Source organism: Cannabis sativa, chromosome 4 (genome assembly GCF_029168945.1).
Source record: "Cannabis sativa cultivar Pink pepper isolate KNU-18-1 chromosome 4, ASM2916894v1, whole genome shotgun sequence".
In the NCBI taxonomy this organism is placed as follows: Eukaryota; Viridiplantae; Streptophyta; class Magnoliopsida; order Rosales; family Cannabaceae; genus Cannabis; species Cannabis sativa.
This window is the reverse complement of record NC_083604.1, coordinates 76,104,410-76,121,977: the sequence shown is the minus strand read 5'-3', so window position 1 is coordinate 76,121,977 and position 17,568 is coordinate 76,104,410. Positions and strand designations below refer to the sequence as shown.

Genomic DNA, 17,568 nt, shown 5'->3' with positions numbered 1-17,568 from the left:
TTTTGGTGTGAAGAATCTCTACAATTAATATTTATATATGCATAAGAACCACTAATATATTTCTTCAAGAAAATAAATATAAAATAAACCACTAATATGTATATTATATGACGTAAATATTTGCATATCCAAATTATATATATATTATGTATTTATGTATATGATATTTTTAATTATGTAAAATAGGTTGTAAAAAAATTAATGCATATTTACATACTTATTTTTAATGTATGTTTTTGTGTATATGATTTGGAGAATCCGAATTAAGGCATTATGGGATAGTGATGTTGTAACTGCAAAGAGTTTTTTAGATGTGTTATAAACAGGCCTTGTAAGTTGTAAGTATTAAAATTCACTCTTTAAGAGATAGAGAAAATAGGATGTATAGACAATGGTTCCACCAATTATTTTCAAATGTCTGGTTTGTAAGGATTGTAAAGAGGGGCTATTTGATATAAATAGCTATATGATGTACATGAAAGTTTAAGATGAAATACATTTGCTTATGAACATTATTATTAGGTATGAGTGGTGCCTTGTATTTTTCTAGACACGTTGTGTTGTGATTGACTAGCGATACTCGTACTAAAAGTTATTATATTAAACTATATGAGACCCGATACTTAGTTGAACCAATAATAATATTAACGCATAGAAAAATTCTAAACACCACTAATATCCTTTACCATTAATCTGTGCTTATTTACCCAAAAAGAAATGCACGTTTACTGCCTTTTTCTCGTGAAGATGATTTGCTAATAAGTAATTAATAAAGTATTTGATTGAGCTTTGAATTTTGGCCTTAATTAATTTCCTGTAAAAACTTTATTAAATTAAAATATATTTGACATATATTAAGTTAATTATAATAGATCGAAGTAATGATAAGTATTTATAAGATACCAAATAATTCTAGATACTCAAACAATCAACTATATGAAAAACCACAAGAATTCCAAAATTTAAAAAGTGAATAAAATAGAAATGTTGGCATCTATGGTTTTTGTTCTAACGCGCTAGCTTAAGGCTTAAGCAATGTTTTTAATATATATATAAATTATATATATAATGACTTATAAAGAAAAATTAAACAATTTGTATTAATATATGTTGACGAAGCTGCATGCTAGCTACTTGATTAGCTTTTATCTTTCAACCGCTATTAATATTTGTGTACATATTGGACTAATTATATGATAATGTATTATAGTTATAGATATGTCTATTATCAACATTAAAAAAATATATAGGCTAATAACTAATTAGTATTTTCTCTTCTTGAACTTTGACATGTACCAAATTATGCAACTTGAACTTTTAAGATCGTTAAGAATTCCCGCAAAACTATTGAGATTGTTGAATTTAAGGATTTTTGTCCAATTTTAGTAAAAAAAAAGGTCTAACATGAATGAAAGTTCAGGGGACATGATTTAGTACATGTCAAAGTTCGATAGGTATGATTTGGTAGATATCAAAGTCTGGGAAGCATGATTTAGTATATAAACAATCACTGAAATAGTAAAATTAAATAAAATTAGACAAAAATCCTTAAATCTAATCATCTCAATAGTTCAAGAAAAATTTTTAACGACAAAAAAAGTTTAAAAAACATTATTTAGTACACAAAAATTCAGGGAAAAAAATTAGCCAAATATATAAATATATATATCAATGCAAAATTATTCCTTATAATACATTTTACCTATTTGTATTTATTTATTTTTCTTAAGAATATACTATTATATAATTTTTTGAGCTTTAAAACATCTTTCTACTAAAATAATATTATTAATTTAATAAATATATATGATAATTTTATTCTAATATTCAATAAACAAAACGACATACATATGAAAATACAAGAGCATGATATGACCACAATAAAATTTTAATTTTTAAATCGAAACTTACATTTTCGTTTCTAATTAATCTATTTTAAATACATAATTGTCTTTTATTCATTTTTTTTAAATACGTAAAATAAAATTTACTTTTGAAAAATAACAAAATGGAAAGTGTGTTTGAGATAATAAGAAGAAAAAATCGTTAAAGAAAAATAACATCAAACTTTGTGGAGCGAGGCAGACAACGACACGGTCCACAGACAACATTTTACAATGAAGCCCAATAAATAGATTTGTTCAGTACGATATTAAATTAATCCACGTTGGACTTGAAGCACTAAAACGGCGCCACGTCAGAAACTGGTTGGCGAATCGATGGTCTATCTAGCCACGTGTACAATCCGACGTTCACAAATCTTCGAGGTTTTATTGTTTCTTGTTTCGAATATCCGATAGAAATAAATAAAGAAAATAAGAAAAGGAAGTCCATGAAGTCAAGGAAGGAATTATTTAACTAAAATAATATGGGTACTAGCGTGATGTGAGTTAGTACTAGTAGTGGAAGAAGACTTGTTCATGGATTGAGTGTACAGAATTTGGTGAAAAGGGAGAAGAGACTGGGAAATATGGAAATGGGGTTCACAGATTTGGTCTCTTATTTATCTGATTCTGAAAAAGGATTCAGCTTTAGCCATAGTCGAACCACTTTTCAATGGGGTGGAACCCTTTGCGCCTTGTGAGTCAATCTTTAATCCTACCTTTTCTTTTTTTACTGCAGTTTTTTCTTCATATGTACATTTATGGCGTTTTAAGCAATACCCAGATCATGAATTTCAATTTATCTTTATTTTGGCCTGGGGATGATAGAAGAAGGTATGGAATAAGGAAGATGTTTAGTGAAGTTTATTCTGTTTATTTTCTCTTGATTTTATAGTAAAAGTAAATGGAACAGAGATGAAATTATTGTGGACATACATTTTGGTGATTTCTTAAGGTCTTGCCTTGAAATTTTGATTGTTACGAGTTTGTTTGTTTTGGCTCAAAAACTCTGCATAATTTCAGGTTTATGTTTCACTAATGTAGATGAAATGAAATATCTTTTACACTGCTGCATGCATATACAGTGCTTGTTTTTTGGTTTAGCTTACATGTCATCACTTTACATGGAGATTTCTCAGTAAAGATTTAGTCTTTTTCTCTGGATTCAATTTTCAGTGAAGCATTAGGAACAAGATCAACAAATTGTTAGATTTAGATTTGGGAAGATGGTATCTGTTCTTACTAATGTGTTTTGTGTGTATCAAATTTATGTTGCAGATTATTGTTGATCTTAAATCGAACTAGGGTGTGCAGATCATCTTTGCAAACTACTCTTATAGTGTTTTATCTATTGACAAGTTTGCCAAATGGGCTCTTCAATTTTGTTAGGTTCTTCCATACCCCAATTCATTTTCCTATTTACATTAACTAATTCATATATCTGCACATTTCAAGACTAACCATTCTGAATTTTAGCAGAGGAGGATTTGGTTACTGGGTTTCCTTTCTTGCTGTTGCAGCTCACCTCTTCTTCCCAGAAGACATTCCAGGTTCATATATATCTCCTCAACATTATAAAACAAAACCCCAACCTTTTCACTAGGGTAGAAGTATTAAGTTTTGCATATTTCATTTTCTTTTTATCTATGTTCTGAAGATTTGTTTTTTCTTCTTTCGCATATCTTTATATGTTTCAGTTTCCCGTTTCATTCTCTTTGTCATAACACCTGATTATGTCGCCAAGGGACTGCGTGAAACCTCTGCCGGGAACATATTTTGTCTCATCATCGGTATCTTACTTGTCCTAACAACATTTAAGGGGGGTAGAGTTAGACAACTTAATTTCTGTGAAACTGAAAACGGCTGTCATTTATTTTGTTATGTTTGTTGTTTAGTATTACTCCTCTTGTTTACCATATTTCCATGGAATTAGAATAAGTGAGTCTCCCTGGATCATGTTCATATACATTCCTATTCCCAACCTTTTCATTCTTGCTTGAGCTGAAAGCTTTGTTGAGAATAAACTTTCTCAACCAGTTGATTTCCTTTTGTTGAGACTGAGAAATGTTAGTGTTTATTTTCTCAAAAACTGTTGTTCTCACCAGCCACCTTTTGCTATCTCTTTTCTATATTCTATTTTTACATAAAGTACTATACAACAAAAGAGTTCTGAAAGTAACAATTTAGATAGGGGTTTAAGAGGGGGGGTCAAGTGTAAAAGAAGGTTGGGACCTGAAGTTGTTTGTTCTGGATGTATTTTTGTTGAAAAATTATAATGAGCTTGTTTAGTTTTGTGGGGGTCCTTTTAAGATCACAAGACAACCCCTCAAGTATTCAATTGGCCCATTATTCCACCATGTCCACTGACAAGACTCCAAAGAACAAGTCATGGAAGTTGGGCTGTCCTATCAGTGGGAGCACCTTGGCCACTTGCATATGGTGTCCTGACCTCTTGGATTCAGTATCAAATTCAAACTATATATACATAGAATACACCTGTTTGTAATAGCTTCTGCCAATGGTTTTGGGCTACTGATGCATAATTGCATTAGTATCAAGGACTGGCTTGATTATTAGTTGTATTATAATTTATATTTTAGAATCAATTATGCTTTTGGAGCAATGTAAATTTAAAGGAGTAAAACCAATTATGACGTCTATTTTTGATTATATGAGTTGGTTTTGGAACTTGGATGCTTATTAATTAGGATTTTTATTACATTAGGAACTTAAGCCTTTAGGTGTGTCACTAATTAGAACGTGAGCATCTTTTCTGCATTATATTTTTTTTGACACATTCTGCATTACATACTTATTAGTGAGACCAGGTTAGCTTAAAAAAAGGTTTTAGCTTAAATACTTTAATGTTTTCTGCTTTGGATAGTCCAGACCCTGATTTTTTGTTTTTACAATTGAGTCCTTTATTTTTTTTTTCTTCTTAAAAGTGATTAAATTACATAAAGATTGGAACAAATATGAAAGTTAGGAGGAATATATGCCATATAAAAAACGTTTACTATACAACATGCATAGACCTACATGAGAAAGAAGATACTCTGAAAATTTAGATAATGGAAGCTTATAACAAACAAATCCAAAAAGTACTCCTATATATAAATATGGCTATTTAAAATTTTCACATCGAACTAACAACTATTAAATCATACCCCTAAAAATTTATTGCCTGTTAAAAAATTTCTCTTAAATTATTCATAATACTGAAGCATTGAACTTTTGTTAAGTTTTATCCCAGATAGCTAACAAAATGCAAAGATAAAATTTTACAAAAACCTTATATTTCAGCATTGCAAGTAGTTCGGGAAAATTTTTAATGAGCAAAAAAATTTAGAGGACACGATTTAATAGTTGTAATAATTCGAAAGATAAAAATCCTAAATAACCTATAAATCTTTAACAGGTGTAGTTTCATTTATTACACTTGACTGTATATACAAAGACTTTTGCAAAATTATCCAATTAGTAGTTTTTTTTTTTTGTAAATACTATTTTAGATTCTATGTTTTGTAAAAATTATTAATTGGACCTTCTGTTTTATTAAATGACAAAATGGATCCTGTATTTTTCAAAATTGTACAAGTAAGACTATGAACTCAATTTTTCAACAATTTTATTTTTTAATATAACCAATTTTAAGACAATTTTTAACACGAACAGATACAGAAAATAAAATCAGTTTTACCATAACATCTCTAGATCGGATTATTATTAAGTTTTATTTTGACAAAAAATCAGTTTAGTGTATTATTTGTATAATTTTAAAAAATGCAAGGTCCATTTTATCATTTAATAAAATAGATGGTCCAATTAATAACTTTTACAAAACATAAGGTATAAAATGTTACTTACTCTTTTTTTCCAGTTAAATACTAAAGACAAAGCTACTAAAAGCAGTAGATTTTGTTACACTAATCTTAAGCATCATAGATTCATAGGTACCAAAGAAATTACAGAGCTTTCATAGTTAACTTAAAAAAAATATGATGTAATCCAATTTCATGCAACTTTCCATCCAAACATTATATTAGAGTTAATATTGAAAGAGAATCAAGTAAGGTGTGTAGTTTTTTCTTGAATGCGACCTAAGTAGAAGGAGAAATGATATGATACGCCTTACTGTTTATTTATATAAAATTATATAACGTACCATACTACGCGTAGTGGCGGCTATTGATGAAAATTTTATACTAGTCAAGGTCAAACTTTTGCCCAATTATTGAAAAGCCTGGTCAACCGAAGACTAAGACAAAGAACATGACAACCCTTTGATTGATCTTCTTACAAGTTTTTCATACAACTTCTTCTCCATTACCTCTTAGAAAAAGTCAATCTCAGCTTATTTATTATGCTATAATGTCCTGTTGTTTCAGTTTCAGACCCTCCAAAACAATATGAGTTTCTCTTCTTCTCTTCTTTCTGTTTTCTTCTTCTTCATTTGTAGTTGTTATTTGATCGGTGCACAGCAGCCTTACGTGGGAAAAACCACATCAGATTGTAACGATCAACATAAGGCATCTTCTGGTCTTGGCTACTTCTGCAATGGAGTTAACAAAAGTTGCCAAACTTATGTTACTTTCAGAGCCATTCCTAACTACAACAATGTTTCAGCCATATCTACTCTGTTGGGTGCTGACCCTTCTCAAGTCTCACTCATAAATTCAGTCCCGGAAACAACAACGTTTGATACAAACAAGTTGGTGATTGTTCCTGTCAACTGTTCCTGTTCTGGTGAGTTTTATCAATCAAACACTTCTTATATTGTTAACCAAGGTGACCAATATTCCACTATTGCTAATGAAATATTTCAAGGCCTCACAACTTGTCAAGCTATAGCTAATCAACCCGAAAATCCCATTCCTAGTGGTCTTTTACAAGGTCAAAGAATTAGTGTTCCTCTTAGATGTGCTTGTCCTACAAAGAATCAAATCGATTCGGGTTTGAACTATCTTATTAGCTACTTAGTAGCTAAGCGTGAGTTTCTTTTACTTATAAGTCAAAGATTTAAGATTGATCAAAACTTACTTGTTAGTACAAATGGTATTTCTCAAGACACCATTTTCCCAAACACAACTCTTTTGGTTCCTCTTGATAAGCCACCATCAAATTCTATAACTGTAGAGCCACCAACATCGCCACCACCGCCTCCAGTTACTCGTCCTAATACTACCACTCCCTCTTCTAATGAGAGCTCAAACAAAACTTGGGTTTATGCCCTCATTGGTGCTCTTGGAGGAACTGCTTTTATATTGGCCTTAGGCACCATAATCTACTGCAGAGTATTGAGAAAAAAGAGTAAAGAACTCGAAGAACCTGTTCTTGTCTCGAAAAGTTTTGAGGCAGGGGAGAAACAAGTAGTGGACAAAAAGATTGAAGAATCACAAGACTTCTTAGATAGTTTATCTGATATTGCTCAATCAATCAAAGTCTACAAATTCGAGGAACTTCGGTTGGCTACAAATGATTTTAGTATTAGTACTAATTTGGTCAAAGGATCTGTTTACAAAGGTAACATAAATGGAGATTTTGCAGCTATCAAGAAAGTTGATGGAGATATCTCTAAAGAGATTAATATAATGCAGAAGATCAACCATTCGAATCTTATTCGCCTTTCGGGGATTTGTTTCAATGGCGGTTTTTGGTATCTTGTCTATGAGTATGCTGCCAATGGACCTTTGAGTAGTTGGATTCACCATAAGAGAAAAGATGGAAGGTTTTTGAATTGGAGTCAGAGAATTCAGATTGCTTTAGATGTGGCTACAGGGCTGAATTATCTTCATAACTTTGCTAATTCTTCTCATGTTCATAAGGACATAAAGAGTAGTAATATTCTTCTTGATAGTGATTTTAGAGCTAAGATTGCTAATTTTGGTTTAACAAGATCAACACAAGGACATGATGGTCAATATTCTTTGACAAAACATGTTGTTGGTACAATAGGTTATATGGCTCCTGAGTACTTGGAAAATGGTGTGGTTTCTACAAAGCTTGATGTGTATGCATTTGGAGTTGTGTTGCTTGAAATGCTCACTGGGAAAGAGGTTTCTGTTTTGTATGAAGAAAATAAGCACTTATCTGATTCATTTAGTGCTCTACTTATTAATGATGATGATGAAGAAAAACAAGATGGTTTGAAGCATTTTATGGATCCCTCCTTGGAAGAGAAATATCCTTATGAATTTGTTGTGTTTGTGGTTCGAATTATCGAAGGTTGCTTGAAGAAGAATCCGGAAGCTCGGCCAGACATGGATGAGATTGCTCAGCTTCTTTCAAGAACATTGAACGACTCATTGAATTGGGAATTATCAAACACCTTTGTTCAGTAGCAATTTTATAGTACCAGTTTGATACTTTTATTATATTCTTTTTTGTGAATGTGTTATGATTCTTTTATGTATAAATATATATATTTTTTTATATTTGAGCAGTTGTTGATCAGTGCCAATGTTATTTCATTTATTAACATTTTTTATACACTTAATCAATAAAAAAAATGAATTGGAATAATTAATAAAAAAATGAATCGGTTTAAAATATAAAATAATCGGAAATGATATTTTATTATTTTGTATACTAAATTAATTGGAAAGGAAAACAATATCATTTTATTTTGTTTAAATAGGAAAATGGTAATTAAAATGTTTTAATATGACTAAATTATAATTATTAGAACATTTAATTATTTTTTATTTATAGATTTTTATTGAAGAGCATATTTTTTTTTTTATTGTTAATTAATAAAAATTAAATTAAAATAAAATAAATTAAGAAAGGGAAATATACTCTTTAAAAATGAGGGAGAACTTTTTGTTTTATTTTGTCACTAATTTGTATGAATCCCATGATATACTAGTTTTAAGTTCATTTTATGTATTTTACAGGTGTGTTTCAATTGATTATATTTATTTTGTGCAGAATTACACTTATTTTATACTTGTTTTAGGTTTAAATGGTAAAATTCATAAAATGAATTGAAAATAGAAAGAAACATGTTAAATGAGATGAATCTGATGAATTTATCATGGAATTTGACATTCTAGAATATAGTTGGTGAACATTTCAAAATTATAGATGCTCAACACGCTTTATTTGTGATAAAAATCAAGTCTGTTTTTGACTAAAAGTTCTGAATCTTTCTTTCAACTTTCTAAAATATCTTGAATCATTTAATTCCGAGCAATATCGAAAGAGTTATGACTAATATATTATCAGTCGTCGCACAAGGAAGCTCATTGCCCTAAAACCAAGTACCTGAGCCGTGATACTGAAAGGGCTATGCCGTAACCCGCTTGCTTTTAGAGACTCAGTAGGGTTTTAAAACCCTAATTTCAAAAAAAGAAGGGTAGCTTTTTGATTGGGACTTTTGGAAGGACGAAAATAGAGGCAAAAAAACTATCTTAGAAGCTACAACCATTAATTTTTAAAGAGTTTTTTTTTTTTTTTTCTATTTTTTAATTACTTAATCAATTGTTTACAATGACAATAAGTAACTAAATATTTTATTAAGATGTAAATGGATATTGTTTGATTTTTCTTTAAGGATTAATACAATTTAGTTCTTCTCAAATTTTTTGTATGTGCAATATCCATTAACATTCTAATAAATTAATGTATGTGAGGATTTATTTCAACATAAATTAATATTTTTTTAGCAATGCTATGCCTATGGCTTGAGAATAAATTTTGTACATTTCAATTTGTGAAAGAATTAATTTTTTTCACAGCTGAATGAATGAATGAATTTTATTTAGTCGATCAATTCCTGTAATTAAGGCTTTACCAATCAATTCAACACTTTTCAATGTTTTAATTCAACTTTTATATTTCTCACGTTTTGTTTTGTTTCAAATAAGACCTGGCATGAGTCTGATGTTTTAGACAATTAAGAAATATTTAATAGTTGTTCTTTGCATACAGAATTGCATATTAAATATATCTATATTATATATAGGCTTTGGATGTGATCACGCATTGTATCAAATGCGTGACTAGTGACTCACAAAAATAATATATATATATTATATCAACAAACATAGTACAATCTAAAAAAGTGACATGTGTTCCTTTAATTTTTTTTCTTTTTCTGACAACTATTATTTTAAGCCAATAAATAATAGATAAAGGACAATATTAACCTAATATAGCCGGTTATACTAACCTGTTGAGTTGACACAAATATTTTATATGTGCTAGGTAGGGATATAAGTGTAATTTCACATTAAGTTTTCATGCATAAGTAATCTATTACGTTTTTGAGTGAATATCAACCACACCTAAATAATATAGATGTTACTGGGTAAATATAGACCATGTATGAAAAATATTAGTTTATCAGAATTTTCTTTAGGAGTACAAGTAATATGGTAATTAAACTGGGTGATTTCTTTTTTTTGAAAAAAGAATAATATTAATTGACATATTAATTAAAAATTTAAAATAATTAAACTTAATAAATTTTTTATTTTTTAAATTATACTTAGTTATAATATTTTCTTTAGTTTCTCTAAAATTATTTATTTTAAATATAACTAAAACTAATAAAACTATTGCTAAAATATATATGGAAAATATATGTCATAAACTAAACTATAACGTTAATGGTATGATTTATTCAATTTTATACTTCATTCATAATTAAATGGGTATGATAAACACGTGTAATTTAACATTAGGTTTTATGCATAAGTAGTCTAGCTATCTCAAACTATTCCCTATAATAAAGCCACAATACCATGCCATATATGTTGAATTGAAGTAGTCTTACATATAAGTTGGTGAAATAACAACTAATGGTCTCACATAATTAAATGACAATAACAATATAAAATAAGAATTAGATGTTTCATTGAAGGCTTAAGAATGGGGACTAGTCTTTTTTACTGTGGAATGTATTCAACATGCATGGGTGGAAGATGATCATGGTCTTGTATGAGTTTTAGACCCCTGTCCTTCTCATACAAGTTCGTTTATTATGATCTCGACCTCCACAAAGTGTGCATTGCCTACCTCCTTGTACTCCATCATTTGTTCCTTTTCTAGAATTCGTTGAGGCCATGCCCTTCGTCCTCACTCTTACAGGATCTTGGATTATGTTTGGATTATCACGATATGTTGTGGTTGGTTGTGAGTTTTGGCTATTATGTCCCTCCTCGTAAGACGCCCTAAAGATGGTATTAAGTTTTTCCAACTCCATCTTTGCCATTTGGAATGTTGCTTGAGTGTGATGCAAAGAAATTCATTGAGTTTGAATAAGCATTGAGCGCTCCAAACCTGAACAATCATATGAATCATAATTAAAACACTAATAGAATAAGAATAAAAGAATTTTATTTGCTAATTTAATTTTAATTTACCTTGACAATTGGGTCATCTTTTGATGCTCGGATGAGTGTTCACCAACTTGTGTAGAGGAAGAAGTCTTGACATCCTTTCGCCAACGAGTTAATATTAAGGATTACGGTATAACTCGAATGTCAAGACTTTTCATTACACACCATATATGCTTGCATGGAATACCATCGGACTCAAACAACAAACACGAACAATTTAACTCATTCTTCTCTTTGTTATATAAGACTCGGTGTCTTATCGTACCGTATTGGAATCTAGCTAAAGAGAAGAGGTATGAATCCCCTTGATCTTCCCGATGAGAAATTGAATAGGGTTGCTCTTCCTCAATCTTGTTCTTTTACTTTATAATATATGTTTCGGTGAAAATTGCGGCGGCTTTGTTTGTAATATGTTTGCAAGAAATCTGTCTTACCAGCGGGAATATGAGGGACGGTATGCATGCTTTTGAAATCTTTAGCGGCTTCATTATGGCGCATTGTGCCAATAGCATGGGTAATTTGTGAAACAAACTCTCGTAAACTGTAATTAGCAAGTAAGAGTCTCTTGAGTACATTGTTCATAGACTCACATCTTTGGGTTGTTCGCATGCCTCCATAGAAAACCCCTCTTAAGAACGTCTCTGCCCATTGACCACGTGTGTTGTATTTAGTACGACACCAAGAATTTTCTTCAAGGCCGAACTGTGCCAACAAAGCGGCCCATTTTTCTTCAAACTCTTCCACTGTGTAGTAGTTGTATATTAAGTCAAAGAAGCCTTTGTTGAAATGCGGAATCTTAATATTCTTTGTGGCATTGTTCCCTAGATGCCATGCACAAAGTCGATGGGTAGAGTCTCGTAACAAATGTATGATTGCGAATCCCATCCTTTCATCATTATCAGTGAGGACTACTTTTGGTTTTTTGTTGCCCATGCAATCAAGGAACACCCTCAAGAACCAAATATAAGCGTCTTCCGTCTCATCAAGTAAAACTGCGCAACCGAACACACAAGTTTCAAAATGGTGATTGACGCCAACAACTACAACAATGGCTTATTATACTTATTGGTGCGGTATGTTGTATCAAAAGCAATAGCTTCCCCGAATAACATGTAGTCTCTTCTACTCATACCATCAGCCCAAAAAAGGAATGCTAATCGATTTTCGTCATCAATCTTGTACTCGACGTAAAATTCAGGATCCATTGATGATAAGCCGTCTAAGAAACCCAATGTACCTTCTGCATCACTTGATATGTTCTCTTGCTTTCTTAAACTAGCCACTTTGTTGTACACATCTCTTAGTTGGAAAGGAAGATTGTCATACCCTCCAGATTGTAGGGCAATATGTGCTACAACGGAAGAAGTTTTGATACCACATCTATTCATGCTAATTACTTGTGCAGCTACTGCTTCAGGAACCTCGCGGTTTGCCCGAGTGAATTGCATTTGTGATGGTATTACCAAATCATGATTATGAAATGGTACAAATTCTTGACACCGCCAAAGATTTGTTTTTTGTAACCGAAGGATTCGTAACGCAGCTTGACACCCACAACGTGTTATTTCTTTTGGTCGCTTCTTCCTGTCTGGCATGTTCAAAAATTTCTCGTTCCGAAAACCTTCTTTGTTACAAACCCATCGTCGAATGTATATTTCTCCATCACTTTTCCTGGATTTTGTATCGTCAATTCTAGGACTGAAACCTTTCCATCTTGCATAAGTATAATAGAATGCCTCCCACATTTTTAGACTTACCATCTCTTTCCCTTCAATATCATGAGTATCTATTTCTGCAACTGATTTGGATAGTTGAAGTGTGTCCAAAATTTCTTGCCAGTGAGAGTTGGAGGCAATATCTACGTCCGTCATACTTTTCCTAATAATTCAATAAAATGAATATTAGTCATTCAAGTGTATGATGAAAACACATTAACTTACATATTAAAGTTAATGAAGTTGATGACTTTCCTTAAATATTTGACACAAAATTTAAGCTTTTCTGTTTTGACTACTAACAGTAATCTTTATTGTTGTACTAACTCTCATAGTCAATGGTATTGCAAACAGTGAAGAACAAATTTACCTAAAAAAACATACTATTTTCATATACGTTCTATTGTAATTTCATGCACTTTCATTAATTAACCAATTGAAATATTAAAAAAATACTCTCATATGTACAAAAAAAAAATAAATAATGCTCTTACCTAAAAAAAAATCCTACATTTATAAAAATATATATTATGTAATAACCATAGAATGAACATGCTTTGAATCCATGACTCAATATAGTTGGACTCCATTTATGTGGTAAGTAAAAGATTTATTGTTTTCAAGGCCCAATATCAAGGCCCAATACCAAGATTTATTGTTCTCTTTTACAGCAACATCTATGTTTACATAAATGAAACATGGTTTTGTAATAGTCTCTAGTGAACTCAAACATAGTATCACATCTTATTGGTCATAAAGATTTTATGAAAAATAAATTTTATATTAGTTAACACGTTCAACTATTGTGACGGTAATTAAATATTCATCAGTAAATATTCTATCTATTTTCATAAATTAGATAAATAATGCAATCTTTTAATCTTGTGATGTTATCATTTTTTTTTAGTATTATAGTTTTTTTTTTTAGAAACAACACAATCACTTCTTTTAGTTTAACACTTCTTTTGTTATGAAGATTGTCTCTTGGATAATATATACTTATCTATGTTATTGTATCATATGTAATAACCATAGAATGAACATGCTTTGAATCCATGACTCAATATTAGACTCTATTTATATGGTAAGTAAAAGATAAGCACATGCTGTCAAAATAAGATATTGTGTTAATAAGACATACCTTTATAATTGTAATAGGAGACTTACAAGACTATCCAAGTGAGTGAGAGTGAGATTGATTCATCCACCAAAACTCTACCAAATGACACTATAGAAAGAAGTTGAATGAGAGTGAGATCAATAACTTTTTATAAGTACTTACTTTTAGTTGTTTAATTTTGCCATTGTGAGGTCCTCATATTTGTACACTTGTAGGTGGTGTGGTTGGTGTAGTTATTTATGAAACTAACACAAGAATTTAATTTAATATATAGGTTGTAGTTAAATATAAATGTATATAGGCTAGTCAATTGGTTGGCCTATTTTGGGCCATAATCTAACTATGTATCTAGGCCCAATATCAAGATTTATTGTTTTCTTTTAAAGCAACATCTATGTTTACCATAAATCAAACATAGTTTTGTAATAGTCTTTAGTGAACTCAAACATAGTATCATATCTTATTAGTCATAAAGATTTTAGATAAATAAATATTGTTATGGTAATTAGATAAATAATGTAAATTTTTAATCTTGTGATGTTGTAAATTTTATGTATAAAAGTTTAATTTATAGAAAATTGCGAGTCAGGTAAATGATTCCTAAAGTCCTTTTTTGTCGTTTCTAGTTAACTATAGTGAATCCACTAATAGTCTTGTTGGGATGATCGGGGTTTAACAACGGATCGCACGTGCCTTCCTAAAATGCCCCCAGTCATTATGGAAACGGACTTTCAATGACGATTGATACCTGATAGTGATGATTTGCAAGCAACGAGTAACTTTGACCAAGATCGGTTCTAGTCAACTATAGTGAATCCACTAGTAGTCACGCTGGGATGATCGGGGAATGCATAACAGATCGTACATGCCTTCCTAAAACGCCAGCAGTCGTTATGAAAACGGACTTTCAATGATGATTGATACCTGATAGTGATGATTTGCAAGCAACGAGTAACTTTGACCAAGATCGGTTCTAGTCAACTATAGTGAATCCACTAGTATTCACGCTGGGATGATCGGGGAATGCATAACAGATCGTACATGCCTTCCTAAAACGCCAGCAGTCATTATGGAAACGGACTTCCAATGATGATTGATACCTGATAGTGATGATTTGCAAGCAACGAGTAACTTTGACCAAGATCGGTTCTAGTCAACTATAGTGAATCCACTAGTAGTCACGCTGGGATGATCGAGGAATGCATAACGGATTGTACATGCCTTCCTAAAATGCCCCCAGTCATTATGGAAACGGACTTTCAATGATGATTGATACCTGATAGTGATGATTTGCAAGCAACGAGTAACTTTGACCAAGATCGGTTCTAGTCAACTATAGTGAATCCACTAGTAGTCACGCTGGGATGATCAGGGAATGCATAACAGATCGTACATGCCTTCCTAAAACGCCAGCAGTCATTATGAAAACGGACTTTCAATGATGATTGATACCTAATAGTGATGATTTGCAACCAAGATCGTTTCCAGTTAACTATAGTGAATCCACTAATAGTCTTGCTGGGATGATCCGGGTTTAATAACGGATTGCATGTGCCTTCCTAAAACGCCCCTAGTCATTATGGAAATGGATTCAATGACGATTGATACCAAATAGTGATGATTTGCAAGCAACGAGTAACTTTGACCAAGATCGGTTCTAGTCAACTATAGTGAATCCACTAGTAGTCACGCCGGGATGATTGAGGAATGCATAACGGACTCTACATGCCTTCCTAAAACGCCCCCAGTCATTATGGAGACAGACTTTCAATGACGATTGATTCACTACTAGTGATGATTTGCAAGCAACGAGTAACTTTGACCAAGATCGGTTCTAGTCAACTATAGTGAATCCACTAGTAGTCACGCCGGGATGATTGAGGAATGCATAACGGATTGTACATGCCTTCCTAAAACGCCCCCAGTCATTATGGAGACAGACTTTCAATGATGATTGATTCACTACTAGTGATGATTTGCAAGCAACGAGTAACTTTGACCAAGATCGGTTCTAGTCAACTATAGTGAATCCACTAGTAGTCACGTTGGGATGATCGAGGAATGCATAACGGATTCTACATGCCTTCCTAAAACGCCCCCAGTCATTATGGAAACAGACTTTCAATGATGATTGATACCTGATAGTGATGATTTGCAAGCAACGAGTAACTTTGACCAAGATCGGTTCTAGTCAACTATAGTGAATCCACTAGTAGTCATGCTGGGATGATCAGGGAATGCATAACAGATCGTACATGCCTTCCTAAAACGCCAGCAGTCATTATGAAAACGGACTTTCAATGATGATTGATACCTAATAGTGATGATTTGCAACCAAGATCGTTTCCAGTTAAATATAGTGAATCCACTAATAGTCTTGCTGGGATGATCCGGGTTTAATAACGGATTGCATGTGCCTTCCTAAAACGCCCCTAGTCATTATGGAAATGGATTCAATGACGATTGATACCAAATAGTGATGATTTGCAAGCAACGAGTAACTGTGACCAAGATCGGTTCTAGTCAACTATAGTGAATCCACTAGTAGTCACGCCGGGATGATTGAGGAATGCATAACGGATTGTACATGCCTTCCTAAAACGCCCCCAGTCATTATGGAAACAGACTTTCAATGATGATTGATTCACTACTAGTGATGATTTGCAAGCAACGAGTAACTTTGACCAAGATCGGTTCTAGTCAACTATAGTGAATCCACTAGTAGTCACGCCAGGATGATTGAGGAATGCATAACGGATTGTACATGTGTAAAGCCCGCTTAGTTAATTTGGAAATTAGCAGTTGTTTATGTTTAATTATGAAATTATTTATAGCTATTTAAATAATTTATTACTGTTATTTATGTTATTCAGTAGCTTGCATATTCTGCATTTCCGGTGTCCGGTATTTTGGAACTCGGCGTTTGGCTCAGTAGAAATCACAACTTAGTATGTTAGTAGTTTGGGGACGGGTTTTAGACATTGGGAATGTCGGGAATGGCCGGGAATTTAGAATTTCCCAAAAATACCCCTTTAGTATGATTTATGTGATTTTATGGTGGAGGGGCAAAATGGTCTTTTTGCCCCAATGATTTTTTGTCTTTAGTGACTTTTTATTTGAAAAATTAAATGTTTATTTCATGGTTTATTTGGCTGAAATGAATAGTGCTTAGTTAGTTTAATTCTTTTTCATTTTCTCAAAATATTAAGTTTAGAAAAAAAAGAAAGAAAATTTCAAGCAAAACACTCTCTTTTCTCTCTCTCTTTTTCGGCTGAATCTTGGGGTGCTTGGAGCTGGATTTTTGTGGTGATTCAAGCTTGATTTGCAAAACTATAGTGAATTCTTGATTGTGGTAGGTGTCTTCTAGCTTTCTCCTCTTATTTTTTTTAGGAAAAGTTTGATATATTGTTGATGCATGCATGCTTTTGTGGCTGTGATTATGGCTGTGTTTGGTTGTTATTTTCTGAGGTTCAAAGCATGTTTAATTGATTTTAATTGAGTTGTTT

At 31.9% G+C, this 17,568-nt stretch overlaps 3 protein-coding genes across 4 annotated transcripts; 2 read left to right on the top strand and 1 right to left on the bottom strand.

The window, feature by feature from the left end:
• Positions 1-2,063: 2,063 nt before the first annotated feature.
• LOC115711940 (cold-regulated 413 plasma membrane protein 4) lies at positions 2,064-4,571 on the top strand. Of its 2 annotated transcripts, XM_030640137.2 has the most exons (4): positions 2,064-2,580; positions 3,162-3,272; positions 3,363-3,433; positions 3,581-4,571. In XM_030640137.2, the coding sequence occupies exons 1-4, from the start codon at positions 2,471-2,473 to the stop codon at positions 3,814-3,816; spliced, it is 528 nt and encodes a 175-aa protein (XP_030495997.1). In that variant the 5' UTR covers positions 2,064-2,470; the 3' UTR covers positions 3,817-4,571. The 2 variants fall into 2 exon arrangements, with proteins under 2 accessions (XP_030495997.1, XP_030495998.1); XM_030640138.2 differs by lacking the exon at positions 3,162-3,272 and having other exon boundaries at positions 2,067-2,580.
• A 1,029-nt stretch (positions 4,572-5,600) lies between these two features.
• LOC115712343 (lysM domain receptor-like kinase 4) lies at positions 5,601-8,336 on the top strand. Its single transcript, XM_030640617.2, has one exon. It carries the CDS (start codon positions 6,293-6,295, stop codon positions 8,222-8,224), a length of 1,932 nt encoding a protein of 643 aa, XP_030496477.1. The 5' UTR covers positions 5,601-6,292; the 3' UTR covers positions 8,225-8,336.
• Positions 8,337-12,267: 3,931 nt separating this feature from the next.
• Positions 12,268-13,098, bottom strand: LOC133037165 (protein FAR1-RELATED SEQUENCE 5-like). Its single transcript, XM_061114010.1, has one exon. It carries the CDS (start codon positions 13,096-13,098, stop codon positions 12,268-12,270), a length of 831 nt encoding a protein of 276 aa, XP_060969993.1.
• Positions 13,099-17,568: the final 4,470 nt, after the last annotated feature.